The following is a 15,484-nucleotide window of genomic DNA, read 5'->3' on the forward strand; positions in this document are numbered from 1 at the left end:
ACCCTATTTCTGTTGATTGTAATTTGTTTTAATTGCTTTTATACTGAATTTTAAATGGTTGTAACCCGGCACCCTGGAACCTGATGGTAAAGGGTGGGCAGCAATAATAATAATAATAATAAACAGCAATTAAAAACATTCTAAAAATAGTTGCAGCTTAATTAACATGACTACCTTCAGTCTAATAGTTTCAATGGGTCTGCTATAAGTAGAACTGAGTTGGATACCACCCATGGCTCTCCCCCCACCTCCATATTATTTTGTCTTCACAACAACCCTGTGAGATAGGCTAGGCTGAGGTTTGGTGGCCGGCCCAAGATCTCGCCTGAGCTCCCTGGCTGAGTGAGGATTCGAACCCTGGCCTCCCAGGTCTTAGTTCGACACTCTTAACCATTACGCCACACCTAGCTTTCACTTGAACCTTGCCGTGGGGGATGGGACACAACTGAGAGGGGAGATCACCCGCTTTGCATGCAGAAGGTCCCATCCCCTGCTAATCTAAGGCTGCAGCCCTGGTGCACACTTACTTGGGAGTAAACCCTTCTGAAGTCGGTGGGCCTTCCAAAGTCAACATGCATGGGATCCGGGCCACCCTCCACTCCTGGCCTGGCCTGTAGCGTGACCAGCTGCGAGAGGATTGTGGAGGAGGAGTCCTCTTGGACAGCGGGGAGCAGGCAAGGGGGTGGGGGACGGCGTGGCTGCGGGGCAGGCCAGCGGGAGGCACTAACCGTACAGGCAGCTTTGCTCTGCGCGCAGGTGCGAGGAAAGGAAGCTGCTGTCGACACGGTCCCTGCCCCGGAAACCTTGCAAGGTGCTCTTGGCTTCGCTCAACTCCCAATACCATCAGCTGGATGAGAGTGAGTTGTGCACGTGTGTGTTTGTGTGATTGGAGGGAGTGCGGGGGGGGATTGGGGAGAGGGGCGCATAACCCCTAGTGCCAAGCCATGGTTAACACACGCTTGCACACGCACCCCTGTCTGGTCTCCATCCAGAGAAGCAAGAGGCAGTATCAGAGTTCACTGAAATGTACCAGCTAAACTAACACACTCAAGGAAGGTGCAAAGGAGGGCCAGTGAGGGGTGTGGCCCGGGGAAGAGGGGTGTGGCCCAAGGAAGAGGGGTGTGGCCCAGGGAAGAGGGGTGTGGCCCAAGGAAGAGGGGTGTGGCCCGGGGAAAGCCCCAAAGGCCAAATAGAGAGGCTGGGGGACCCATTTGGCCCCCAAACCCGACGTTCTGTATCCTTGCACTAAGCTGCTATTATTATTATTATTATTATTATTATTATTGCTGCTGCTGCTGATGTCCAGGGCTCCTGGGAGGAAGGGCGGGATATAAATTCTATTATTGTTGTTGTTATTTCAATTTATATCCCACTCTTCCTCTGGAAGGAGCCCAGGATGGCAAACACATCACTAGTTACTTTTTTAACCAATTTAAATAGTTTTTAAACACTCTCTCAGCCAACGTTTTCAGGGCTGCCCAGAACAGTGTCTTTCAGCCGTCAAATGCCTACGAAAACAGGAAGGTTTTTAAATTCCTCCTGAAAGTCAGTAATGAGGGAGACAGACACCTCTCACTGGAGAGGGCACGGGGAACCACCACCACGAATTTAAGATTGGAACAATGAGAAACTGAGAGAACCGAAATTGACAGATCTTCCCATCGCTGCCAACAACAAACCTCTCCCTAGGCCACACCCCCTCTCCCTAGGCCACACCCCCTCTCCCTAGGCCACACCCCTCACTAGCCCTGCTTTGGGCTCTCCTCGAGAGTTCTTGGCCGGCTGGGATGTACCCTCAACCTCAAATGATGCCTCTCGCTTGTCTGGATGGAGGACAGAGAGAGGGGAGTGTATAGAAACCAGCCTGTTTGCACAAAGGTACAGTGTTGGTTGGTTTCTCCACCCACCTCTGCCTCTGGCCCCACCCACCAGCTGCAGGTGGCCCTTGGGCAAGTGCCCAGACCAGAATGCGGCCCTTGGACCCTCGTCAAGCCTTGGCTCGTGTCTCAGCCCCTGAATAACCAGCCCATCGCCCTCTCCACTCCAGTGTACAATAGGCCTGTAGAGGAAGCGACCCTGGAATTCTTGCTGACCGATTATGATCTCATCTATGGGCGGCGAAAACAGCTGGAACTGGACATCCAGGGGTCTTTCCTGCGCTTCATGGCCTGTCTCTTGAAGGGCTACCGTTCCTACCTCCTGCCCATCACCCAGGCGCCCTCCGAGAAGACCCGTGACTCCAGTAGCCTCTTCAACCTCCAGGGTACGGCAAACGGGGGAGAGTTGCTGTCGGGTTCAGGTCCTGCTTGCGGGCTTTCCGTTGGGGCATCTGTTTGGCTACGGTGAGAACAGGAAGCTGGACGATGATGGGCCCCCTTAGGCCTGATCCAGATTCAGGGATCTCCTTATGTTCTTCTGGGTAGCAGTGAGGGAGGGCTCTTTCATTCACACCCTGCCTGTGGACTTCCCGGAGGAATCTGATTGGTCACCTTGAGAACAGGATGCTGGACTAGATGGGCCATTGGCTCTTATATTCCTATGAATATCAGGGAGGGAGGGCTCTTTCATTCACACCCTGCCTGTGGACTTCCCGGAGGAATCTGATTGGTCACCTTGAGAACAGGACGCTGGACTAGATGGGCCATTGGCTCTTATATTCCTATGAATATCAGGGAGGGAGGGCTCTTTCATTTACGCCCTGCCTGTGGGCTACCCAGAGGAATCTGGTTGGCCGCCTTGAGAACAAGATGCTGGACTAGATGGGCCATTGGCCTGATCCAGTAGCAGGGCTGTTCTTATGTTCTTAGTTCTCGAGTAGGGAGAGGTCGTCTCCAAGCCCTAAGAAACCTGCAACCATTTTACACAAGAGACATCTGTTCCCAGCTGATGCTGTTGGGATTTTCCCAATTCCCTTCCCTGGCTGTGCTGGCTGGGAGGCTGTTGGGAACTGGGAGTCCACCAGCTTGTAGAAGGCTGGACTGCAGAGTTCTGGAGACTGAACTTGGGACCTTCTGGATGCAAAGCAGATATTCCATCTCTTCCAGATGCTGCTGGACTCCCAACTCCTATGTGTCTCGACTGTTGGCCATGCTGATGGGTATTGGAGTCCTACTGCATCTGGGGGGCCACAGGTTCCTCATCCCTTTTGCTTTCTACTTCCTTTAACCATGGCTTAATGGGAAGGAGGGATGATGATGTTCTTGGCAAAAGTTTGGATCCTAAGATAGATCCGGAGATGGAAGGTTTTCCATGCATCTCCTTCCCTCTGCAGCTGTTGAATAGACCAATAAAAAGTTTTGTTTTTGAAACTGATGTTGATAATAAACCTGGAGTGTTCTGTTTTCTGGAGACTCCAGGTGGTATCTAGTGCTTTTCCTACTCAGGGTAGACCCATTGAAGTTAATAGACATGACTAAGGCTGCAATCCAGTACATGTCTACTCCGAACTAAGGTCCAAGGGGTTCACTGAAACTTACTCCCAGGTCAGTGTGTACAGGACTGCAGCCTAACTTAAGTTCATTCATTTTACTGGGTCTACTCTGAGTAGGACTTAATTGGCTACAACCCATTTTTATTTATCATTTCCGTTTGCACCCCACCTTTCCTCCAAGGTGCTCAAGCAGGGCATTTAAGTTAGTCGCACCCAATGATTCCACCAGGTCTACTCAGGATTGTTCTCTTCATCTCTGTGTTATGCTCACAACAACCCTGTGAGGTAGGGTAGGCTGAGAAGTCGTGGCAGGGTCAAGGTCACACCTAGTGAGAGCATCATAGCTTGAGCGGGGATTTGAATGTGGAGGACAGGGCTGTCAGTGGCTACTGGCCATGATGGCTATACTCTGCCACCCTAGTCAGAGGTAGTATGTTTCTGAAAACCAGTTGCCGGAAGCCTCAGGAGGGGAGAGTGTTCTGGCACTCAGGTCCTGCTTGCAGGCTTCCCCCAGGCACCTGGTTGGCCACTGTGAGAACAGGATGCTGGACTAGATGTGCCAATGGCCTGATCCAGCAGGCTCTTCTTATGTTCTTAACGTGGGTCTCCCAGTCATAGTCCGACACGCTAACCACTGCACCAGCACTGCCTTCTCAGTGCTCCCTCTGTGCCCCATGCAGGCTTCTTGAAGTCACGTGACCGGGCGTACCACAAGTTCTACGGGCAACTCCTACGCACCCAGCTCTTCACGCAGTTCATCGAGGAGTGCTCCTTCGTCAGCGACCGCCACACTTCCCTGGAGTTCTTTGACTCCTGTGTCGAGAAGGTGACCGGAATGGAACCGGGTGCAAGGGGGTCCAGCAGGGACCCAGGGAGTGCTTTGGGGTTTTTTTTTTGCCCAGGATCAGGCCTTGGACCTGTGAAAATAGATTTGGTCAATTTCACTGGTCAAGAGAGTTTAAACCATTATGGGTTGTATTCCAGCTTACTCAGAGTAGACCCATTGGAATAAATGGACCTAAGTTTGTTTATTTAATAGATTTATATCCCACCCTTCCTCCCAGTCGGAGCCCAGGAGTTAGGCATGTCCGTTCATTTCAAGGGACTACTTTTGAGTAGGGCTAACATTGGCTACAATCCTATGTTACTTAAAACAATTTAGAGTAGGAAGGATGCTTAAATCAACGGTGGCTATCCTGAAGTCTATATCTAGCCCCCCCTCCTCTGTTTTTTTGTGGCCCTTAAAAGTGGAAATGGACCGCCTTCAAGTCAATTCCAACTTATGGCGACCCTCTGAATAGGGTTTTCATGGTAAGCGGTATTCAGAGGAGGTTTACCAAGCCTTCCTTTGAGGCTAAGAGGCAATGACTGGCCCAGGGTCACCCAGCAAGCTTCATGGCTATGTGGGGATTTGAACCCTGGTCTCCCAGGTCGTAGTCCAACAGTCTAACCACTAGGCCACAGTGGCTCTCAATTTGTGGCCCTTAAGATCCCCCAAACTGGTCATTTAAAAAAAGAAATTAAAATTTTAGCTGTTGTTGTTCATCATTTTAAAAAAAAAAATTAGTTGTTGATGATGAAGATGTTATTATTAACTGTTGCCATGATGTCAAAAGGTTGTTTGTGGGCCCTAGAAATATGATCATTTCTAAATATAGATATATTAATATTTAAATGTACAGTTGCATCCAGCTAAGTCATTTAATGCATTTGGTCACACCCAGAAGTGTAGTTGTCCAGGGTCTCGAGGGGTCTTAGACCCTTTACTTTTTTGAGAGCAGGGTCCCTATGTCTAGCATGCTATGAGACAATCAGCATGAAAGGGGAGTGTGTCAGCCACTGAGAAGAATCTTCTAACATCAGCTTTCCTGCTGATTGGAGCCAATCAGAGTGAAAAGAGGTGAGTCGGCCATTGAGAAGGCTCTTCTCAGCAGCAAACACTCTCCCCTTTTATTCTTCTAGGGATGTCTGTCATTGTGAGAGAAGGCATTAACAAGGATCTCATTCTCAACCCAGCAGCAAAACAAGGGGTGGGTGGCCGTGACTAACATGAAGGGACCCTGCACTTCTGAATTTGCCACTACACTACTGGTCACACCCAATGCTCGGGACAGACCCATTGAAATCAATGTCACATGACTAACTTCAGTCAATTCATTTAGGTGGGTCTACTCTGTGACTTAGCTGAACATGACCTTTTCTTTTACCCTCTTCTGGAGCCCCGGTATGATGTCAGGAGGCCAAAAGGTTCACAACCTGCTTTGGCCCTTGGTCTTGATGCCGGTGCCAGTTTGGAAGCTCAACGATAAGCCCAGCTCACCTCCACCCCAACGATAAAGGGAACTTCCTTGCGGGGCAGCTTCCCACCAGAACCCCCCCCTCCCCTCCCCAAAATAAATCCTAGGCTGCCGCTTTTCTTGGCCCTTGCAGCGACAATATCTTCCTACAACCATTGGTTAACTGATTTTTCATACAGTGTTGATCTGTGTGTGTCGCATTGTGAACAGCTTGGCGAGGTCCTCCTGAAAAGCGGTGTGCAAACGTCTTGAAATAAGATACGATCAACCACGCATTGGGCAGGCAGAATTGGAGGCTGCTACTTTCCACAAGGCAAAATGGGGAGGTGGCATCGCCGCCCCCGGTTGCTCCTCACTAGATCTCTCCCTGTCCCTCTCTCTCCTCCCTCCCCCGGATCTCTGTGCCCACTCAGGTGCAAGCAGATCTGGAGAAACCCGAGGAATCCGCCCTGATTGAACTGGACGACACTCACGGCAGCGAGCACACTGTCTTCATCATGCCGCCGGAGGAGCCAACTGGTCCAGATGGTACTGAGCTGCCACCACGGTACCAGTGAGTGTTCCTCATCCCCACTGCAACCATTCATCTGCACTTCTGCTATGTTGTATTTCATGTTTTTATCTGTTCCTGGACTACTTTCTCTCCCCCAGCCTGCTCCTCTTCCAAAGCACGCAGGGTGTTGTGCTATTTAGTTATTTATTAAATTTATATCCCGCCCTTCCTCCCCGAAGGAGCCAAGGGCGGCATGCAAAACCACAGCGAACGAAATTGTGTTTTTCTTAGGAAGGAGCTGACTGTTATGTGTCATACACCCTTACGTACCCAGTCGATCACTGCGCTCTGCAGGTGAGGGCCTCCTGCAGATACCATCTTATCAGGAGGTCCATTCTGCACAACGGACCTTTAGTGTGGTGGCACCTACGCTGTGGAGTTCACTCCCCTTTAATATTAGACAGGCACCGTCTCTGATATCTTTTCTGCACCTACTGAAGACCTTTCTCTTTCAACAAGCCTTTTAAGCTGAGACCTTGTCCCAGTCTGCATCTCTGTTGGAATTGCTTTTTAATATGTTTTTTTTAAAAAAAATGTTTTTTAACCTTTTTTTTTAGATGTCTTCAAAGCTTTTTTAAAGAATGTTTTTAAGCAACAAAAGTTGTTTTGTTTTAATGTCTTTTAAAGCCTGTTTTTATGATGTTTTAAAGTGTTTTTACTGCTTTTGTTTGCCGCCCTGGGCTCCTGCTGGGAGGAAGGGCGAGATATAAATAAAATAATGAATGAATAATAAATATTGGGTTAGTAAGAATGTTAAATTAGCTTTACTTGGGAGAAAAGCTTTTATTCCTTCAGAAGACAATACCCAGGGTTAGAGCTATGTTACAATTATTATTATTATTATTAATTATCAGTTTTTGCAGTATTGTTAACATTATATTTATACTCCCGAAATCTTTCTTTCTTTTTCACGCTTTTCCTGTGCCTCTTTCTTTTGGTGCGATGCAAAAAGCCCAGTTAGTTGTAAACACTTTAACACCTCTCAAAACCAAAAGACTTTGAAACACATTAAAATAAAACATCTTTAACAAACATATTAAAAAGAAAACAAAAACATCTTTAAGAAACAACTTTTAAAAAAGCCTTTGAAAGCAGTTTTGTCCTTGCAACACCCTTGTGAGGTAGGCAAGAGAACGGGGCTGACTTGTGCTTTCAGGCAGTGTACCATTTACCGGGAATCACAAGCAGGGACAACGTAGTTAAACATGGAATCTGCTCCCACAAAATGTGGCGATGGCCCCCAACTCGGATGGCTGTAAAAGAGGATTAGACCAATTCCTGGAGGAGGTATCAATGGGTAGCTACCTCTTATGGCTAAATTCTCTCTCTGCTGTCAGAGGCAGGATGCTTCTGAATGCCAGTTGCTGAGAATTGCAAGTAGGGAGAGTTGCTGTCACGCTCAGGTCCTGGTTTCGGACTTCCCGATGGGGCGTTTGGATGGCCTCTGTGAGAACAGGATGCTGAATTAGGGGAGCCACTAGCCTGATCCAGCAGGGCTGGTCTTGCGTAGTTTTTGCCCAGTGAGTTTTCACACTTTTTCAGGTTGTAGCACAACGTCGGCTCTGTTCACAGAAGGACTCTTGAAATTGATGGATATGACTAACCCCGGTCACACCCCAGGTAACCAACAGAGTCCAGGGTGGGACTGCGCAGATAAGCACCCAGGCGAACTCAGTCCTGGATACAGAGAGGCAATTAATTGGCGGGCGGCTCGTAGCTCAGTATGAGAGCACCTGCCTTGCATGTAGAAGGTCCCAGGTTCAATCCCCGGAAGCTAAAGCTGGGAAAGACTCCCTGCCTGAAAACCACGGAGAGCCGCTGCCAGCCAGTGCAGACAACACTGAGCTAGATGGCTGAACTGTCTGAGTCGGCGTAAGACAGCTTCCCGACATCTCGTAAGCTCAGTCCTGCTTCTCTCTCTGCATCCCAGGTACGATGGCTTTCCCAAGCTTCAGACCAGGCTGTTTGAGCGGCCCCAGGACCAGCTGATGCCTTCGCTCTCCCAAGCCCGGAGCAGCGCCCCTAGCAGCCCAGCGCCGCGCCGGACCAAACAGGTAGAAGGCACCTCTGGGTTTGGCCAGCTCTGTGGATCATCGTTTGGGGGGGAGATAAAATCCGGAGGGGGGCTGTTCATATCGCGCATCCCCTTGTGAGGGCGGGGCAATGGAAGCCCACCAGTGAGAACACTGTGTCTGTGTGTGCGTTTTATTAGCCAGGATGCACTGTCTTGCATTGCTTTAAAGTAGGGCCTGCTTGGTTGGGAAGCAGCTACCCATTTGCCTCCCAGTTGGGGAGGAAAGCCGGCGCTATCCTGAGTGGGTTGGTTGTGGGGCGGTCAGGGCACGACACAAAAGAAACAACCCCCAGGGGAAGAGATGCATGGTGCTAAAAATTATTTTCATTTCATTGATTTATTTATTACATTTATATCCCATCTTTCCTCCAAGGAGCTTGAGGTGGTGTAGTTTGTTCTCCCACCCACCTCCCCGTTTTATCCTCACAACAACCCTGTGAGGTGGGCTAGGCTGAGGGACATTGACTAGAGCACACTGTTCTCTCCCCCTCTCCCGGCTCCCCATTTTATCCTCATGACAACCCTGTGAAGTAGGTTAAGCTGAGAGACAGCCACTGGCCCAAGCTCACACCCAAAGAAGTTCATGGGCCTGAGTCGGGATTTGAACCCTGGTCTTCCAGGTCTTAGTCCTATACTCTAACCACTACACCACCCTGGCATGATGGGCCTGTGCTGTTGAGTCCAGAGCAGATATGTGAAGCCCCGGGAAAAAGATGGAAACATCGGTTTGTGTGTGTGTGTATTTCATTTCCCCCCAATTTTTCCAGGGGGGAGAAAACAAAATTTGGGAGGGGGGGGAAACAGAAGAAAATGGGATTTTTCCTTTTTTCCCCCTTGTCTTCCTATCTCTATTCAATGGGATTAAAGAGGTTTCTCACTGTCGCTGCCACCATCATTAGGTTGTCTTCAGCTAAGCCCTACGCAGAGTAGAGTCATGGAAATAAGAGAGTCATGCCCATTCATTTCAATGGGTCTGAGCAGAATTAAGATTGGATACAACCCATAGTCCTCGGGATAGGGTGGGGTAGCAATGATAAAGCTCAAGTTAAATTGCAACCTTCTCATCGTCTCCTCTCCCCCCCCTGAATCGTGCCCGCTCTAGGAAATGAAGGTCGCGCAACGGGTGGCGCAGAAGTACTCCTCGGTGCCTGACATGTGGGCAAAGTGCCTGCTGGGGCACTGCTACGGCCTGTGGTTCATCAACCTGCCCACTTACGTGCGGGCTGCAGTCTCCAAGGTGCGGGCCCTGCAGACGGCTTACGAGGTGCTCAGGCAGATGGAGACCAAGAAGGTCGTGCTGCCGGATGAGGTATCGGCACTCCTGCTGCTCACCCCCCACCCCTCTGCCGCTGCTGCCCCCCCATGCAACTGCAAAAAGGGGGAGGCTCTTCTAGTATATATAAACTCTGAAGGTATCTTGGAGGTCATCTAGCCCACCCCCTGCTCAGTACAGGATCTGCAGTGCAAAAATCTTGCAACCAAAACTGCTAATCGTACAGTTGGGAAGGACCCTGGACGTCATCTATTGCAAACCCCGCTCAGCAGGGTAATCTTGCACCCTCAGCATCCCTGACAGGTGACTGCGCGGCCTCCATTTAGATACCTCCCTCAAAAGAGAAGCTGCCGTCTCCTGAGGCAGCCTGTTCCGTGTTTGAAGAGTTAATCCCATTAGGAAGTAGTGTCTCCTGATGTTCTGTTGAAATCTGCCTCCCTGCAGTTACCACTGATTGCTTTCTGGGGAAGACAGAGAAGCGTGTCTGCTCCATCTTATAGGCGGGTGGTAGGGAACCACTCACCCACAGACCTAATTTGGCCCAGCAGGCCATTTTGTCCGAGCCACACCCACTTTCCCTACACCTGATATCATGTATAGCATCAGGCATGGGGCAGGTAAAGATATGGCTGGGCCCCTCCCACCTCTCACACTTGCAGAGGCTGGTGAGATGAAGAATCGGCCCGCCATCCAGATCCAGTTCCTGTTCGCCCCTGTTTTAGAAATTTAAATACAGCTGTCGGCTCTCCCTGCTTTAATCTTTTCTTCAGGCTGAATGTACCCAGCTCGTCCAGCCATTCTACATAAGATGTGGTTTTCCAAATTTACCACGTCCAGGTCACCCTCCGTATTGTTAAAAACAAATATTGTTTCACATACCTGCGCCCCTAGAAAATAACTCTCCAACCTTTTCCGCGAACTCAGCAGTAGTGCCTGGTGCCCATTGAGACAGGTGGGGTGGAAGGCAGGGAGCCCAACAGTAGGCGGAGCCGGAGCCAATGATAGGTCGAGCCCCAGCCAATAGCAGGCGAAGCCGACTGTAAGGGGTAACACCGTGTCTAAGGTGGAGGAAGTTATTGTAAGTAAGAAGGCAGGCAGGAGGAGGCTGACTAAGGGCAGATTTGAGGTTGGTGGGAGAGTGCCCGACTTGCCCGAACAGACCAGCCTCCGCTGGATTAGTGGGAGGGACCGTGGCTCAGTGGTGGAGCGCTTGCTTTGCATGCAAAGGCTCCCAGATTCAATCCCCAGCGTCTCTTGTGTGTGTTTGTGGGGGTGGGGGTGGGGGTACGGATCTCAGGTACCAGTGACGGGAAAGACAATGTGCATCCTGAGCTGCCGCAGCGACCGGCAAACAACTCGAAACATGTGATCCTTGCAGAACTACAGTTCCCAGTTTTCCTTGAGTGAAAAAGAAAAAAGCAATGGCATATGAAATTGTAGGCCGGCTGTGCAGAGTTCTCCCTTGTCCAAGGGATAAGGGGGAAGAAGGGACCTCCAGCCTTTCATGCATTCTCTTTGCCGTCCCGCACCTTCAGGTTTGCTACCGGATCCTGATGCAGTTGTGTGGTCAGTATGGCGAGCCCATCCTCTCGGTCCGGGTGCTACTAGAGATGAAGCGGGCCGGCATTGTGCCCAACACCATCACCTATGGCTACTATAACAAGGTACCTGCTCCGTCGCCTCAGACCTCTCTGAATTGCCCCTTGCCCCTGTCAACGGTCAGCGTTCTGTGCCTCGCCCTTCCCTCTCGCACCCTGGACCTCCCCAGCACATCTTTGGGTGGGCACGCACAGACTTTGCATGCTCTCATTTGAACCCCAAAGGAGGAACCACCCCGTGTCATTGGACACACTTTTGTTTCCCCCCCCCCCCCCGGAGTTGAACAGTGACAGGAGAGGACACCTTTCTGTAATAGGTTTGCGCACAGGTGTAGGTATATAGGGAAAGGTCTAGTGTGCCTTGTTCCCCTGGGGATTGAGACCTGCGGAGGAGCTATGATCAGAGCCTTTCCACTCCACGTCAGAACTGAAGCATTGCAAGGCAGATTAGGACCCTGGAGAGCTCCCTGTAGGTTCTGCTGGCTGAGCTTTTATTTATTTCATTTATTTATTATTTGATTTATATCCTGCCCTTCCTCCCAGCAGAAGCTGCTTTGGCAGACGTTTTCTCAGCACCGCGCCAGAGTCATTTGAGGCCTTATGCATTCTACGTTAAATTTTACCCTTGTAGTCCCCTTTAGTACCAATCCTTATATGTGTGTGCGTGTATTGTATTTTATGTATTTTAATTTATTTTAATGTTTTTGTGGTTGTGTCGGTTAGCTGGAGGGAAGATGATGGTCCCAAGGTCACCTAGGGAGCTGAGCAGGGACTCGAACCTGGGGCTCCCCAGGACTTTCACTTTAACTAATAACTTGTTCAGACTGGATCTCTGGGCTCTCCCATGCTTTTAATTAACAATATTATGATAATGTTATTTGTTATTTAATTTAATTTTTGTAAATTGTATTGTTTTTACTGTATTTTTATTGTAGTTTTATATTGTGTTTTTATACCTGTGTTTATTTTTGTTTGTAAGCCGCCTTGAGGGCCTTTGGTCGAAAGGCGGGGTATAAATAAAATTTAATAATAATTATTATTATTTTATTTTATTATGTACATTTTTTTATTTTATTTTTGTAAGCTGCCCTGAGTGCCCTCTTATATTGTAGAAGGGCGGGATATAAATATTTTAAATAAATAAATAAATAAATAAAGTGCAGATGTGGGGAACCTTTGGCCCTCCAGAGGTTGCTAAGCTATCATTCCCATCATCCCTGACCGTCGGCCATGCTTGCTGGGGTTGATGGGAGTTGTAGTTCAGCATCCTCTGGAGGGCCCAAGGTACCCCACACCTGGCTTAGTGGCTCTTCCTCCTTGGGAGAGCTGTAAGCATTGTTTAAAGGGCTGGTAGCCTATTCCTCAGTCCTGTGTTCCTGCGCTGTTGCAAACCAAGCAGCAGGAGATGCTGAAGGAGACTCGTCCTCAGACTCCGAGGATGGTGGGAAGAGCCACATGCTCAGGCCAGGGCGGTATAGGAGAGGGTGCTGAGGGCTCCCCCTTGAATGGGGTGACTGGTGCATCGATTAAATCCGAGTCCTCAGGCTGCCATACGGGACATATCAGTGTGGGCAGCTGGGCTTCAGGGTGGTACAGTAGGGCCCTACTCATACGGCAGGTTACATTCCAGGCCCCCGCCAAAAAGCAAAAACCGCCGGAAAGTGGAGCCCTACTGTATTCCAGCTACCACGCTCCAGCTGACAGCGATCAGCTGTAGTGCGGGGAGCTCCAGCTGACAGCGATCAGCTGTAGTGCGGGGAGCTCCAGCTGACAGCGATCAGCTGTAGTGCGCAAGCTTCCCCACACTACAGCTGATCGCTGTCAGCTGGAGCACGGTGGCTGGAGCTCCCCATGCTACAGCTTATCACCCCACTGGTGCCGCTGTATTAGCGGAGCACCGAAAAGCAGAGCGCCGAAAAGCAGGGCCCTACTGTATTACTATTTCAGTTATTGAATTTATATCCCATCCTTCCTCCCGAAAGAGCCCAGGGTGGCAAACACAAGCAAAGTAATTTAGCAAGAAAAAGAGGGGCATACGAAACACAGTTGAAAACATTCCAAAACAAAATTACAATTAAAAACATAGTAAAAAAAAAATGTTGTAGGATCTAACGAGCTGTCCGTCATGAACACAAACCACCGTTTTGGCATGCCACCTTACGCCTTATGCCACGTTACGAATGTCTGCGGTGTGCAAAATGGACAACTCCGATGGCCGGTGTGTCCTCACCTGGTGCAATCCAAGCAGAAGAGATCATCACTGCTGCTGCCGTTGTTATTGTGGTTATTAACATTTAATAACTGAGCAGTCACATCTTATACCTGCCTGTCTTTTTGCAGAGGTTCCATGCTTTTATGAAATTTTGTACAGAAGCTTTTTATCGACCACACGGTGTTTGTATGCATTGTTGATTTTTGCAAACCTTCCAGGGGACTTTGATTGAGGGGTGGTCTAGGTATGGCATAAATGAAATAAATACCAGAAACTCTGTGATCCGCCATCTTGAGCCAGAGGCAAAATCACAAATCCATTCCCATTTAAAAAAAAAAGAACCCTCTCCTGATTTTCTCCCCAAGCATTCTTTTCTCCAGCAGCCCAATTTAGGGGGGGATGCAAATGCTGTGTAGCTGGGAATTGGAAACCCTTGCAGACCTTTGGCAAGTCGCCCAGTTATCCACCAGTAGATCTCACGGTTTACCTTCTACCTGCCATCTTGCTTTGCTAGAATCTTGCCTTCTTCTCCCCGGCTTCTCTCTGTAGGCCATTTTGGAATGCAAATGGCCCTCCAGTACCCAGGGGGGCCGACTCCGCTGGGCAAAGCTGCGGAATGTTGTCCTGGGGGCCGCCCAGTTCCGGCAGCCGCTGCGACAGCGCGACGCGGGATTGCGGAGTGTCGGCGGCCAGTCGGGTATGTGGTAGGGGCCGGATAAGGGGCTTGCTTGTACACACACACATAACTGGATGCATGGCATTTTCCATAATGCAAGGATGGGGGGAAACCTCTGGGGCTTCCAGATGTTCTTGGGCTTCAACTTCCGTCAGCCCCATAAGGATGGTGGAAGTTATAGCCTAGCAACATCTGGCTCTCGGCTCCCCTATCGCTGCCGCAAAGTATGTCATGCTCCTGGTTGCAAAGCAGAGGTTGTGTTTATTGGTTAAAATATTTTTGTTGGTTCGATTTTTTTATATATATATATATATATTTTTCTATAGCATTATAATTTTACAATTGGCCTCAAGACAGTTCCTAGTTCACAATAATAGTTTACAATCTAATAAACACAATTCAACAGGGGAAGAAAGAAACAGAGAGGGAAATAAGTAAATTCAGGTATCAGTTCTTATCATAGAATGGCCAGGTGGAACGGCCACTAAAGGAGACAGTTCTAGGAAGGGAGGAGCCTCAGTGGCAGCTGGTCCCAGGCAAGCCAATGGAGGGAGCCTTGCTGTCTCACCTTTCCCTCAGATGTAGCCTGGCAGAATGGCCACACTGATGGAAGCAGTTCGGGAAGAGGAAATATGTTGGGGAGGGAGAGTGCTAATGGTTTAAAGAAGTCTTTAAAAGTGTGGCTGAATTTCCATACGCTCCCTTGAAAAAGGAGGGCTGAACCAGGGTCAGAAAGGGGACACTGGGAGGTCATTGATGGCAAGACGGCAGGGGATGGGGCGATGGATACGTTAGCAAATGAGCACATTGCCAATAGTCCTGTACTTAACATGTCCTGTCCAAGATGACCGCCGAAGATGGCTTTTTTCTCCAATTATGTTTGCAGAGGGTGCAGGCATCAAGACACCAGGATCCCGGCCTCGGTCCGGTCTGCAGCGGCAGACAACTTGGTCCGGGGGCAGCTTGACCGAGAATCTTCCCTCCACGTCCCTGGTGAAGAGCGGCAGCCTCAGTTTCCCCCAGCATGAACCGGAAGCCGGAGTGGCCCGCTGTGAGTTTTGGAGGCAGGTGGAGGCTTCCTTGAGGAAGGTCACCAGAAGGCACCACAGGAGGGTGGCACAGACAGATCTGGCAACTACCTTTGGGGGGGGGGGAAGAAATTGAAATCCATGTTTCCATCGAGGATTCCCAGAATAGGTGGAACAGGATCGATATATCCAGGAGAGGAGGTGTGCGAGATTAAGAGGGGTCTCCTTGTTTCTGACATGTAATTCACGGGTGAGGATCATTTTTCAGCCTGGGAGCCAGTTTCGCTTCTGGATAACCTTGCGAGGACCATATTCCCCTGGTGGGTGGGACCAGAGACAAAAG

General features: G+C 49.6%; 1 protein-coding gene across 8 annotated transcripts in view; it reads left to right on the top strand.

The window, feature by feature from the left end:
• The window catches only part of DENND4B (DENN domain containing 4B), a 53,407-nt gene that overhangs the window by 26,246 nt on the left and 11,677 nt on the right, over positions 1-15,484 (top strand). For 6 of the 8 annotated variants that reach the window (XM_061605778.1, XM_061605783.1, XM_061605782.1 and 3 more), the window contains 9 exons: positions 736-857; positions 2,048-2,263; positions 4,111-4,256; positions 6,141-6,280; positions 8,211-8,334; positions 9,457-9,663; positions 11,163-11,291; positions 13,987-14,134; positions 15,000-15,164. In XM_061605778.1, the coding sequence (XP_061461762.1) occupies positions 736-857; positions 2,048-2,263; positions 4,111-4,256; positions 6,141-6,280; positions 8,211-8,334; positions 9,457-9,663; positions 11,163-11,291; positions 13,987-14,134; positions 15,000-15,164 (1,397 nt within the window). The remainder of the gene's footprint in view (positions 1-735; positions 858-2,047; positions 2,264-4,110; positions 4,257-6,140; positions 6,281-8,210; positions 8,335-9,456; positions 9,664-11,162; positions 11,292-13,986; positions 14,135-14,999; positions 15,165-15,484) is intronic. The other 2 variants (XM_061605784.1, XM_061605786.1) reach the window with 1 other exon arrangement.

This window comes from Rhineura floridana, chromosome 22 (assembly GCF_030035675.1).
Source record: "Rhineura floridana isolate rRhiFlo1 chromosome 22, rRhiFlo1.hap2, whole genome shotgun sequence".
NCBI classification, from domain to species: domain Eukaryota; kingdom Metazoa; phylum Chordata; class Lepidosauria; order Squamata; family Rhineuridae; genus Rhineura; species Rhineura floridana.